Raw genomic sequence first — 12,860 nt, 5'->3', positions numbered from 1 at the left:
CAACTATGACAGACAAAATGAGGGAAAAAAATCCAGAAAATCACATTGTAGGATTTTTTATGAATTTATTTGCAAATTATGGTGGAAAATAAGTATTTGGTCAATAACAAAAGTTTCTCAATACTTTGTTATATACCCTTTGTTGGCAATGACACAGGTCAAACGTTTCCTGTAAGTCTTCACAAGGTTTTCACACACAGTTGCTGGTATTTTGGCCCATTCCTCCATGCAGATCTCCTCTAGAGCAGTGATGTTTTGGGGCTGTCGCTGGGCAACACAGACTTTCAACTCCCTCCAAAGATTTTCTATGGGGTTGAGATCTGGAGACTGGCTAGGCCACTCCAGGACCTTGAAATGCTTCTTATGAAGCCACTCCTTCGTTGCCCGGGCGGTGTGTTTGGGATCGTTGTCATGCTGAAAGACCCAGCCACGTTTCATCTTCAATGCCCTTGCTGATGGAAAGAGGTTTTCACTCAAAATCTCACGATACATGGCCCAATTCATTCTTTCCTTTACACGGATTAGTCGTCCTGGTCCCTTTGCAGAAAAACAGCCCCAAAGCATGATGTTTCCACCCCCATGCTTCACAGTAGGTATGGTGTTCTTTGGATGCAACTCAGCATTCTTTGTCCTCCAAACACGACGAGTTGAGTTTTTACCAAAAAGTTATATTTTGGTTTAATCTGACCATATGACATTCTCCTAATCCTCTTCTGGATCATCCAAATGCACTCTAGCAAACTTCAGACGGGCCTGGATATGTACTGGCTTAAGCAGGGGGACACGTCTGGCACTGCAGGATTTGAGTCCCTGGCGGCGTAGTGTGTTTCAGTCTTGCAGATTCAGTCTTCCCAGCCTGGTGCAGGTCTACTATTTTGTTTCTGGTGTCCTTTGACAGTTCTTTGGTCTTGGCCATAGTGGAGTTTGGAGTGTGACTGTTTGAGGTTGTGGACAGGTGTCTTTTATACTGATAACAAGTTCAAACAGTTGCCATTAATACAGGTAACGAGTGGAGGACAGAGGAGCCTCTTAAAGAAGAAGTTACAGGTCTGTGAGAGCCAGAAATCTTGCTTGTTTGTAGGTGACCAAATACTTATTTTCCACCATAATTTGCAAATAAATTCATAAAAAATCCTACAATGTGATTTTCTGGAAAAAATATTCTCAATTTGTCTGTCATAGTTGACGTGTACCTATGATGAAAATTACAGGCCTCTCTCATCTTTTTAAGTGGGAGAACATGCACAATTGGTGGCTGACTAAATAGTTTTTTCCCCCACTGTAAGTGTCGATATGACAGCAGTAAAAAATTGTCAATTATTTATACATTGGATACCATGGCAAATTTGTTTCCAGGCATCGCATTCTAGTTTCTTTATCATCAAAACAGCATGATTTCTCTGAAGCAATTCCATGGGGTGTAAACATGGGTGGGCCTTGGTGGACACAGGCCCACCCACTGGGGTGCCAGGCCCTGCCAAGCCCACCCAATCAGATTGAGCAAAAACAAAAAGGAGTATTATAAAAAAAATACTCCTCAGCACCCACCCCTGCCCATCCAAATTTCAGCAGGCCCACCCTCCAGCAAATTTCTGGCTACGCCCCTAGGGCCTGATCTCTCAGTGATGACATTTTGTGGTGATAATCAGCCTGTAGCATTGTCACTGGCTTGTTGTATCCAAACGGTGCCGTTCCTTCCTCTCTCCTGTCTCACGTTTCATTTAATGGTGGCGCGGGCACCTGCTGAGTGCGCATCATTCTGGCTTTTTTGCACTTAGGCGTGTAGCTTCACGCTGAGGCTAAGAATCTGAAGAATAATTAGAAATGTCATGATACATTTCTTCCCCACCATCTGAGTCATTTTCATTCAGCTCTAGTAGCAGTGCTTACGCAGCATGTGCATCCATTCGTCTTTGTCTTCTTGCCATTGTAAATTACGCACGCTCTCACTGTGTACTCCAAGTAGGCCAGAGTAGACTGATAAGACTGCTTGGATTTGGTGGACTGATATAGGGTACATACCATTTTCAGATTATAATTAGAATATACCAATACAATAGAATGGTGCGCCCTGTTCTTCATTCACAATTGGTAATTACATAATTATGCATCGTTCACTTCGCTTCACTCATCAACTCACCCATTCTCCCCCTTTCTCCCCCATCATCATTTACCTAATTTATTTAATCTGTTGGTATAAGTGTGAAATTAGTTTCGTTCGGTATAGGTTAGGTTCAATTTCGAGACAGTTATCGGGGTGATTATCAACTGGGCACGGCACCTTCCACTGTCGAGAGAAGGAGGGGCAACAGGGAAAACCATTCAAAAAATGTGATGCCCTCCTAAAACGGGTTATAACTCCAGTTCTGTTTGTGATATTAACATTCTAACAACGGCAGTGTGTTATATAGACTTATTTAGGAAAAGTGAAGGACGGAGGGGGGCATGGCTTTAAAAATGGCAGCGTAATAAGAAAAGTATATTAATGAGCAGTCAAAATTACTACTTTAGCAGTTCTAGTGTTAACAGGGACAGTGCCCATTAATCAATAATAATAATATGCCATTTAGCAGACGCTTTTATCCAAAGCGACTTACAGTCATGCGTGCATAAATTTTTTTTTTTTTTGTGTATGGGTGGTCCCGGGGATCGAACCCACTACCTTGGCGTTACAAGCGCCGTGCTCTACCAGCTGAGCTACAGAGGACCAATCAACATTTCAGTGTTCACATCAATGTAAATGTGCCAGCTGAATTGCCCTCCCTTGAGGCCTGCCCACATGGGAAGAGCCAATAGAGGCAGTCTTGGCAGATTCACATTTTGTAGTTGTTGATTTTTGTAAGCAGAACATTTCCCCATTGTGTATGATGATGTCATATTTCTGCGTCTCCCTTTAATCCTAGAGTCTTTTTCACCAGTTGGCTGTCTTTGACCCTTGACATTTACAGTATCAATACACAAGAGATTGGTACAATATATTAGATCCTGAATGTTCCACGACGTGATAAAATAGGGTGCAGTTACAGTGCTCTATTTTTAATCTCAGTCTTTTATACATATTTCGTGGGAGCTATTATTTGACTCACTCACCCAAATGTATCCTTTTGAAGTTCTTTCTCGCTCGCTCTCTCTCTCTCTCTGATGACTGTCTTGTTTGAAGCTCTTTACTGTTCAGCCCGCCTAGACACACACACACTTTCAGACACACACACACATACACACTACACACAGCTGCATGACTTCCCTGCGAACACAACATCCTTATCTCTGGAGACATCATTAGTGTTTTGGTCGTTGTCACACACTGAGACTCTGTCCATAATGGCACCCTATTCCCTATGTAGTGCACTTTGACCAGGACCCATAGGCCTCTCGTCAAAGGTAGTGCACTATGTAAGGAATAGGGCAAATGAACAGAGAGCGATAACAGGTTTTGTGTCCATCAGTATTGCTGTCACACCTCGAGACTACTGCTACACTGCTCATCCAAACCCTTTGAAATGCATGATATTGAATTCTAAACTAGGCTGTAAAAGGCATTTGATATACCAGTTTACAATTAATGTCTCACTGAATAAATAAATATGTAAATAGATGTTTACTGAACATTGAGGGTTGCCTGTAAAAAGTGCATTAAGTAAGTGCATGCATAATTCAGGAAATGCAAAGAAAAAAAAAAATAGAGTAGGGCTGGAACAAAAACCTGCACACCCAGTGGACATAGGTGTTATATACATGTATTTATAATATACATTTATATACATTATTACATACATTATGTACATCATTGGGCCACCGCTGCTCTTAATCAACTGATTTAACCTGAACCCATCCCCCCACTCCCACCCATCTTCTCCACCAGAGCCCTCAACACCCCGGTGCCCGGAGACCTCCAGAGGGAGAACACGGAGAACGTGCTCCAGGACGAGCACCTCAGCGACCAGGAGAACGCCCCTCCGGCCCTGCCCCCTGGTGGGAGCCGCCAGGGGGGCGAGGGCGGAGGAGGGGGCGGTGGCCAGACACCCGCAAAGGGTGAGGGATGGGAGGACACCGACTTCAACCGCAACAAACTCAGGATCAGCCTGGGCAAGGTGGGTAGGGGGAAGGGGGAGCAATGAGGGGAAGGAGAACACAAAATTGTACTGTATGGCCTGGTCTCACCACAATGGCCCGTAGATGGATGAATGGCCTTGATGTAGATGTTGTTCTAGCGTAGCTTATACTGTTTGTTGATACAGTATGTTTAGTATGAAAAATATGGGCTGGTTGGCTGGGTAGAGGATGATAGACGGACAGACAGATACACAGACAGAGATAGACATCCAGACAGACGATGTGTACACTAGACAGAAGGCCTACCCTTTGAACTCCTAGCAGTGGTAATAGACACACTTTAGAATGAATTACTGTCTCTCCTTTCCCGTCTCTTCCCCTCCTCTCCCCTCTGTGTCTGCAGGGGGCCCAGGAGGGGGATGAACCCAGCAGAGGGGCCTGTCCCATGTCTCCGTGCCGGGCCGGAGGGGCCCACGAGTCCCCCAGTGGCCAGGTGCGCTCCCTCCGGTACCGCCGCATCAACAGTCCCGAGTCAGACCGCATGTCGGCCGCTGATGGGAGGGGCGTCGACGGCTACTGCCAAAGGTGACCACTACAAACCAGCTCTAGTATTAGTTACAGACCTGTACTAGCTTTTAGCATAGTCGTATTTAAGTATAGTAGTTAACCAAAAAGTACATTTGTACTAAAATACATTTAGTATTGTACTTAGCTACATTAAAGTCTCTTGGGCGTTCCAGGAAAGTCCCTTTGGTTAGGGTCTGTGAAACTGCTATAAGCCTATCTATTATAGACCTCCACTTTATAACATGCTTCAATACTCAATATGTGTGTTCTTTTGTTTGTGTGTGTGTGCGTTCATTTGTTCGTGCGTGCTTGTGTGTCTATGTGCACTTGTACGTTCTCGTGCTTGTACCTGTGTGTGTGTGTACATATCTGTGTGCCACAGTATCAGGTCCCGCATGGACATCCTGGGCTCGCCCTCGCGCCACCTGTACTCGTCCCAACCGGCCATGATGCTGTCTGTGGACGGCGGCCTGCAGCGCGGGCGGCACGGCGAGGGCTCGGTGGCGTCCGTGGACCAGGAAGCCCACAGTAACGCCTTTATCAGATCGGTGCCGCTGGCAGAGGAGGAAGACTTTGATAGCAAGGAGTGGGTGATCATCGACAAGGAGACGGAGCTGAGGGACTTCCAGCCCACCACGTCGGGCACCACCGATGAGGAGCCTGAGGAGCTGAGGCCCCTGGAGGAGGGAGAGGAGAGGAGGAGGCTGCGGGGAGGAGGTGGGCCTGGAGGTTTTATGTACATTCAATGATGTGCAGTTCCGAGTGGCGCAGTGGTCTAAGGCACTGCATCGCAGTGCTAGCTGTGCCACTAGAGATCCTGGTTCGAATCCAGGCTCTGTCGCACAATTGGCCCAGCGTCGTCCAGGGTAGGGTAGGGAATGGCCGGCAGGGATGTAGCTCAGTTGGTAGAGCGTGGCGTTTGCAACGCCAGGGTTGTGGGTTTGATTCCCACGGGGGGCCAGTATGAAAAATAAAAAAATAATGTATGCACTCACTAACTGTAAGTCGCTCTGGAGCGTCTGCTAAATGACTAAAATGTAAATGTGCAATTTCAGTCAGTTCTGTTCTATTCAGTTCTGTTTTATTCTGTACAAGTTGTGTTGACGATGCTGCTCATCTCTCCTCTGACATTAAAATATTGTTTGACGTTTGACTTAAACCGGCAAAAGCTTTTCACACTATTGAGCAGAACCAAACCATTTGTACTGAGCTGACCTGGTTATGCATCCACCACATTTGCTGGAACCGTGCTGAAAAGGACAATGTGAAAATGTAATATTCAAGCCATCACAGTTTGGTTCGGGTTGGCATGATAGTGTGAAAAGGGTACTAGATTCCTAACCAATCCTTTGTTCTAGGGGCGGAGATGGTGGTGCGGCCCAAGACGACCCACACGACCAACAGCAGCCGGGGCATGCTCACGCTCACCGAGGAGGAAGCCTCCAGACGAAGTGGGGGAAGCCCCGCCATGTCGCCCTGTCACTCACTCCCGTCGGGCCGTCTCATTGGACCCCAAAGACCGGTAAGAGACCGGGCCGACCTATCGGTGGAGGGAGGCTTCTCTCCTTGCATGTTCATGGGAGTCGGCTCAGAGCTGGGTCGCCTGCTGCACAGTGCAACTGATCTTTAGATGATATGGATGAGACCCACCTAAGCGGTGGGAGTTGTTGTTGATCTATCCAGATTATGTAAAGATGAGCAGTTCGGTGCCCCCTCTGGTCGGGATGTCCATTAACATGCAGTGCTAAACCTGGGGATAGGGTTAAGCCTAGGGTTGCAAAATACTGATAACTCTCCCAAAATTACCAGTTGGAAGATTCCCAGATTTCCTGCTTATTTCTTTCTAATTCCAGGAATCTTTCTGGGAAACCTTGGAATTTTGCAACCCTAGAATTTTGCAAACCAGTGGGAAGTGAATACCTTGACGGGGAGCAACCATTATTAACGCAGCCATTTTAGTGTCATTCACACTGTCATTGGTGTAACATAGCCTAATGCCAGTGTAAAGAGAGAAAAAGTGCCTTTTTCTGTGTCAGTAGGCCCAAATCGTTCCTTTCCATGACTTTTGGTTTTAACCATTGTATTTGTAATGCTAAGGAATGAATGGGAGACGTGGCTTGATGTAGCATTACATATTATAATTATTGAACAGTTTATGCTTTTTGGGTGAGATGGTGGCATGAGTAGGGTCATTTTGACAGTCATCCCCCCACCCCCAATGTATTTCTACAATATTTTCTCAATAGATTTCTCAATTAGTCCACAAGAGCATTTTCTCATAGTGCAGTTCTGGCAAATGCCCGATGGGCTGGTCCATACACCTGGCAGATTCCTGTTCCCAGTCCGTCCCTGTATTCGGGTTTACATTTGTCAGGGTTGCACTGCATTTGATGCCCTCGTTATGACATACTGACTGATGAAACAAAATATACGCATACATGATGACACATATCCCACCGCTGCCACCAAATGTGATTAACCTGGCCGTTACCTCATACACAAAATAAAATATGGGGACTGATCAAGTTTTTTAGGTGAAATATAGAGGAAATTCAGCAATTCTTGGAGAAAAATTGAAGTTGATAAAATGTTTATTTATTGTTAAAACCAGTGCGTTTCAGCCCGTAGCTTCCATTAGGGTTTCAGTTCTTTAGGGGTCTTATAGGTGAGAATGTTCTGTCATTCTCAGTATGAAAACGTGCAATCATACACATATTTTGCCCAACAGGGATATATTTATTTATTTTTTGTCACATGTTACACTTTAAACTCTAAAATACAGTTTTCTAGACAAATATGTGTCAAGAAACAGGCATTTAAGTATGAACCAAATACACATCCATGAGCATTTCAAAGAGATTCATAAATGCTTTGAGCTTTTGAAAACAATCACTGGTTGGCATATAGCACAGGTGTCAAACATACCGCCCACAGGCCGGATCCGGCCTGCAAGGAGGTCCAATCCGGCCCGCGGGTGGTAATGGACCTACATTTATAAATGTTCTTGACTGTGTCCAGCTCACTAATAATCCTCTAATTGAAAGCTAGACAGTCAGGGAGCATCGAAAAGTACCAAAATGATGGATAGATGACTATGTTTTGAGTTTGACACCCCTGGTTGAATGAAGATCATGATGAGTTGATTATTGGAAACAGGTATGTTAGTGCTGGGTTGGGGAAAACGCCTGCACATCCAGTAGCTCCCTAGAGTTGGAGAACCCTGATTTACATAACAAACTGTGCATGCTGAAAAGAAAACATAACGTGTGAATGTTTATGCAATGATTATGAACGTGTCATACATTGCTTACTAAGTGCTACTGTATATGTCTAGTGGGAGGCCCACACACATACTGTAAGGACAGTAACACAGTTTTTTTTATTTCCCTGCGCCCAACACTAGAGGGTGCCACAACTCATCCCTGTGCTCAAAACATCCTAACTCAGAGCAGAGTATGTACACTATATATAAAAAAAAGCATGTGGACACCCCTTCAAATTAGTGGATTTGGCTATTTCAGCCACACCCATTGGTGACAGGTGTATAAAATCGAGTACGCAGCCATGCAATCTCCATAGACAAACACTGGCAGTAGAATGGCCTTACTGAAGAGCTCAGTGACTTTCAACGTGGCACCGTCATAAGATGCCACCTTTCCAACAAGTCAGTTCGTCAAATTTCTGCCCTGCTAGAGCTGTCCCGGTCAACTGTAAGTGCTATTATTGTGAAGTGGAAGCGTCTAGGAGCAACAACGGCTCAGCCACGAAGTGGTAGGCCACACAAGCTCACAGAACGGGACCGCCGAGTGCTGAAGCGCGTAGCACGTAAAAATCAACTGTCCTCGGTTGCAACACTCACTACCGAGTTCCAAACTGCCTCTGGAAGCAACGTCACCACAATAACTGTGTGTCGGGCGCAGCCGCACACAAGCCTAAGATCACCATGCGCAATGCCAAGTATGGGCTGGAGTGGTGTAAAGCTCGCCGCCATTGGACTCTGGAGCAGTGGAAATGCGTTCTCTGGAGTGACGAATCACGCTTCACCATCTGGCAGGCCCCTTAGTTCCAGTGAAGGGAAATCTTAACGCTACAGCATACAATTACTTTCTAGACATTTCTGTGCTTTCAACTTTGTGGCAACAGTTTGGGGAAGGGCTTTTCCTGTTTCAGCATGACAATGCCCCCATGCACAAAGCGAGGTCCATACAGAAATGGTTTGTCGAGATCGGTGTGGAAGAACTTGACTGGCCTGCACAGAGCCCTGACCTCAACCCCATCAAACACCTTTGGGATGAATTGGAACGCCAACTGCCAGCCAGGCCTAATCGCCCAACCTGACAGAGCTTGAGAGGATCTGCAGAGAAGAATGGGAGAAACTTCCCTAGGGCGCGATGGGACAAGGACATCCCAGCTGGCCAAATGCTCTCATAACCTGGACGACGCTGGGCCAATTGTGCGCCGCCTCATGGGTCTCCCGGTCGCGGCCGGCTGCGACACAGCCCGGGATCGAACACGGATCTGTAGTGACGCCTTTAGCACTGCTCAGTTTTTTATTTTTTATAAATTAGCAAAAATGTCTAAAAAACAGTTTTTGCTTTGACATTATGGGGTATTGTGTGTAGATCGATGACGTGGAAAAAACAATTTAATACATTTTAGAATAAGGCTCTTTTTTATTAAGTTGCTCGTCATAACAGAATGTTAAAATTAGGTAAAGTAAAACTTTCACTAAGTTACACTACCCAAAAGTGACTAATTTCATGGAATTTCATTACCTCAATTGAGTAGAATTGAAATAGAGTTTAAATGCGCTGTGGAAGAATTTTGGAGATACTTGAACATGCATTTGACCCACCCAAGGATGGAGCAAATCCTTGTTCTTTGAAAACGGAAATCAGCGTTGTTTTTATTATTTTTATTGAACATAATACCCAAACTATTTTGGGTACAAATCCAAAACTTCACACAACAGGCTTAATTAAAGTCACCTTTTGTAAGGTTTCCTTTTGTTAAAATTTGGTTTTCTGGTTAAAGCGAAGTCAGATAATCAGATTTCAACCGCATCTTTGTCATGGTGACATCAACAACCCTGGGAAAAATGCAGCCTATTTAGGTTTTGTTGAACCAACATCAGATTACAACCAGGTGCAAAAAGACATGTAATAAAAACCTGACCATAATGTCTCAAAATACTTTAGTCTGATGTCTTTTCAACCAATTATACCCACTGCAATCTCTTCAATTGGAATAAAAAGACATCAACTAGCTCAGATCATATCAAACCTGATTAAAAGCTAATTTCCTGCAATTCTACCATGGGGCAGACAGAAACATTTGCAGTTTTATAACAAATGTAATTCTATTCTATACATTTTCCCATGAGGCTGAGAGAACATTTTCCAGTTTTAAAGCTAATTTTCGGCAATTCTACACATTTTGCCATGGTTTAGGACGTGTTTATATGCTATCTGGGGTGGGCCCCCAACTGACGTGTTCATAAAATGTTATCTGGGGGGCCCCAACCGACGTGTTCATATGTTTTTTTGTGGGGGACCCCCTGGAGGTTGGGGCCCCAGGGCATGTGCCCTGCATGCCCGTTCGGTAATCCGTCCCTGGGAAAGGCACCATAATTTGTTTGTTATCTGGTCAGATGATTTCAACTATTTAAAGACGTTAAAAATATGTCTAAAAACATTTATAATCAGAACACAACTTCACGTCAACTAGTTTTTCCCACTGGCTTAGATTACAATTTAATATTGTTGACCTTGTTGCCCTGCCTAAAAACCTTTGAACAAGAAATCTTACAGATTGTTTAATTAATACACATTACCCACCATCCATGTACCACTAGGGTCCTTTAGCACTGCATCAATTAGAAACCAGTCCTGAAGCACTCTTGTATTATGCAGGTCTGCGTACCATCTAATCAAGTTTACATTTTATGCCTATTTAACCTTCAAATAGGTTTTGTAAGTGTATTTTTCTGACTGTTACAGTATGTCCATGAAATATTTTAAAGAATATGTTTTGCACAGGAGTTTGGTACAAATAAAAACCTGCATACACAAGGGAACTTCAAAACCACAAGGCCAGTTCACCCATTCCCTGTGCCAATTGTATTTCCTTGTCATGGATTACTGTAAAAGAAAACAAAAATGTTGATTTTCTTACCTCACCAATCACGTTTTACCAGCCTTATTTGTGATTTCACCGCAAGTGCCTAGTACGGCAGGCCTCGCTATCGCAAACATGATCAAGGACCCTCGTTTTATTTGCCTTGCGACCTCTTCCTTGACATAACTGATGCATTTGCTCAACCTATCAAAGTACAGTATGTCAAGTTGCACTCACCTGAGGAGAAAAGCGAGGGGTGCCATGGGAACAACAAGCGAAGAAATAAAGTGGTGTTTTGGGGTAAGCACAGTTTAGGATAGTCCTTACTTCTGTTGTTTTTTTCCTAATTCGTTTCTGTTCCGAACTCCTTTTTTTGTTGAGCCATATCTATCCCGTTTTTCTTCGTCGTGTGTTTGTGTTTTCGTGTGCTTGATGACACCATCTATATTTTGTGTTATTCATTTAGCATTTTCCAATGGTGTAATGAACTTTGATCGTGTCCAGGCATTTTTCCCAGGTTCAATGTGTTTACATACTAGAAGAACATGTGCAGTACTTGTGTGTTTTTTAACGGTATTGTTGGGGAATGTGTGCACTGTGACTCGATTATGAGATAGACGGAAACCTACTGTCATTTGCTTCCAATCTGGCAACCCACTTAAGTGTTTTGTAGAATACTGTCTTCTATCATTTTAACATACTGTAACACCTCTGCTGTAATGGCAACCCTAGCTACAACCATAGAGAGTCTTCCTCTCCCTGTTTCTCTCTGGACTACATCAGAGAACCCTTATAGCATGCACACAGGGAAGGAGAGATGTATGACAATATATGTTCCAATACTCTATATGGATCCCTTTCCTTGTCTCCTTCTTTTCCCTCTTATCAACTGACCTGAATGGTACTGGATAGTTGAGAGCCCAAGCCTATAACTCTCAACTATCTAATCCTTTTAGATCACTGGTGAGGAAGGGTAAGAAGACGAGGAAATGAAGCTGTTTCAGTAGTATTGGGACGTGGTCCAATACTAGTCTATAGTCTGTTAGCATGACCTGGTTGTCCCTCCCTCTTCCATCCTAATGCCCCTCCTTCTGTTTTCTGATTGGTCTCTTCTGCAGCTGGAGGATGACAGGCACCACCCGAGGCCCAATCAGCTGCGGAGGCTGGCCTCCTACGTCTTCTCATCATCCACGCTGGAGACGGAGCAGTACCCGCACCCCGGAGGGTCCTTCATCCAGCGGAGCCGCTCGGCCGAGAGCAGCCCCGCCCACATGAACACTTCCACGCACAGGCGCCACGCTCCCCTGCAGTGCCCGGGCAGCCCGCGGAGCAGGCACTCAGTCCTGAACGTGTCGCGCACGCAAATCCAGCAATTGCTGGCGAAGCTCATGAACAAGAACGCGAGCTGAGGGAGGGGCACTCTGCATGCTAAAATGCATTAGCGTATACTCGTACCCACCCATTATGTACATACACAGGGACATACTCATGTACACACACGCAGTTTGTAACCCAAAGAGCCATATTTTGGCAGGTTGGTTAGAACACAAACACATGCACGCTTGCACACACATACACACGTTCTCTCTTTCAGACACACGCAAACATGCTGAACTAAAACACATAGTTCAAACAACTCACTTTAATGTAACTCACTTTGAAAAAGTGAATAGCAAGAGAAGAAAAGTGCTGAGGGCAAAACATTTTTCACGCAGTAAACTCTTTAAAGCCTGCTCCTTGCACAGTCAGAGTTGCACGTGCCACAAAAATGTACACAATTTGAGTAAAAAGTGGTGGAAGTGTAAACTTGAGGTTTCTTCATCATTTAATGGTGCCGTGAGGAGGAGGAGTCACAAAACCGGGACTGTTAAGAGGCTGTTCAACTACATCGCGTTCTTCTTTTTCCATTCATGCTGAAGGCTTGAGGGATTGTCGTCGAATGCAGGTCATGTCGGTGATGCGTACGTAAAGGAATTCAATAACGCTTTCGGTAACACTTTACTTAAAGGGGCAATCTGTAGTTCAAACAATAACAAGGTGGAGATCCCACCACTGTTTTGGTAAACAGCTGAGGGATGGGGATGGAGAACTATTCTTGAATTCATAGACAGAGCTATGGATGC

At 44.6% G+C, this 12,860-nt stretch overlaps 1 protein-coding gene across 1 annotated transcript in view; it reads left to right on the top strand.

The window, feature by feature from the left end:
- LOC311113306 (tau-tubulin kinase 1-like) overlaps nt 1–12,860 on the top strand; it is a gene marked incomplete at both ends in the record, with an annotated part of 46,713 nt that overhangs the window by 19,756 nt on the left and 14,097 nt on the right. The window contains 4 exons of the mRNA XM_084156523.1: nt 3,863–4,091; nt 4,457–4,638; nt 5,003–5,337; nt 5,979–6,142. Coding sequence (XP_084012649.1) covers nt 3,863–4,091; nt 4,457–4,638; nt 5,003–5,337; nt 5,979–6,142 — 910 coding nt within the window. The remainder of the gene's footprint in view (nt 1–3,862; nt 4,092–4,456; nt 4,639–5,002; nt 5,338–5,978; nt 6,143–12,860) is intronic.

Source organism: Coregonus lavaretus (genome assembly GCF_964263955.1).
Source record: "Coregonus lavaretus genome assembly, chromosome: 40".
NCBI classification, from domain to species: Eukaryota; Metazoa; Chordata; class Actinopteri; order Salmoniformes; family Salmonidae; genus Coregonus; species Coregonus lavaretus.
The sequence above is the reverse complement of the archived record's forward strand: the minus strand, read 5'-3'. Positions and strand labels throughout refer to the sequence as shown.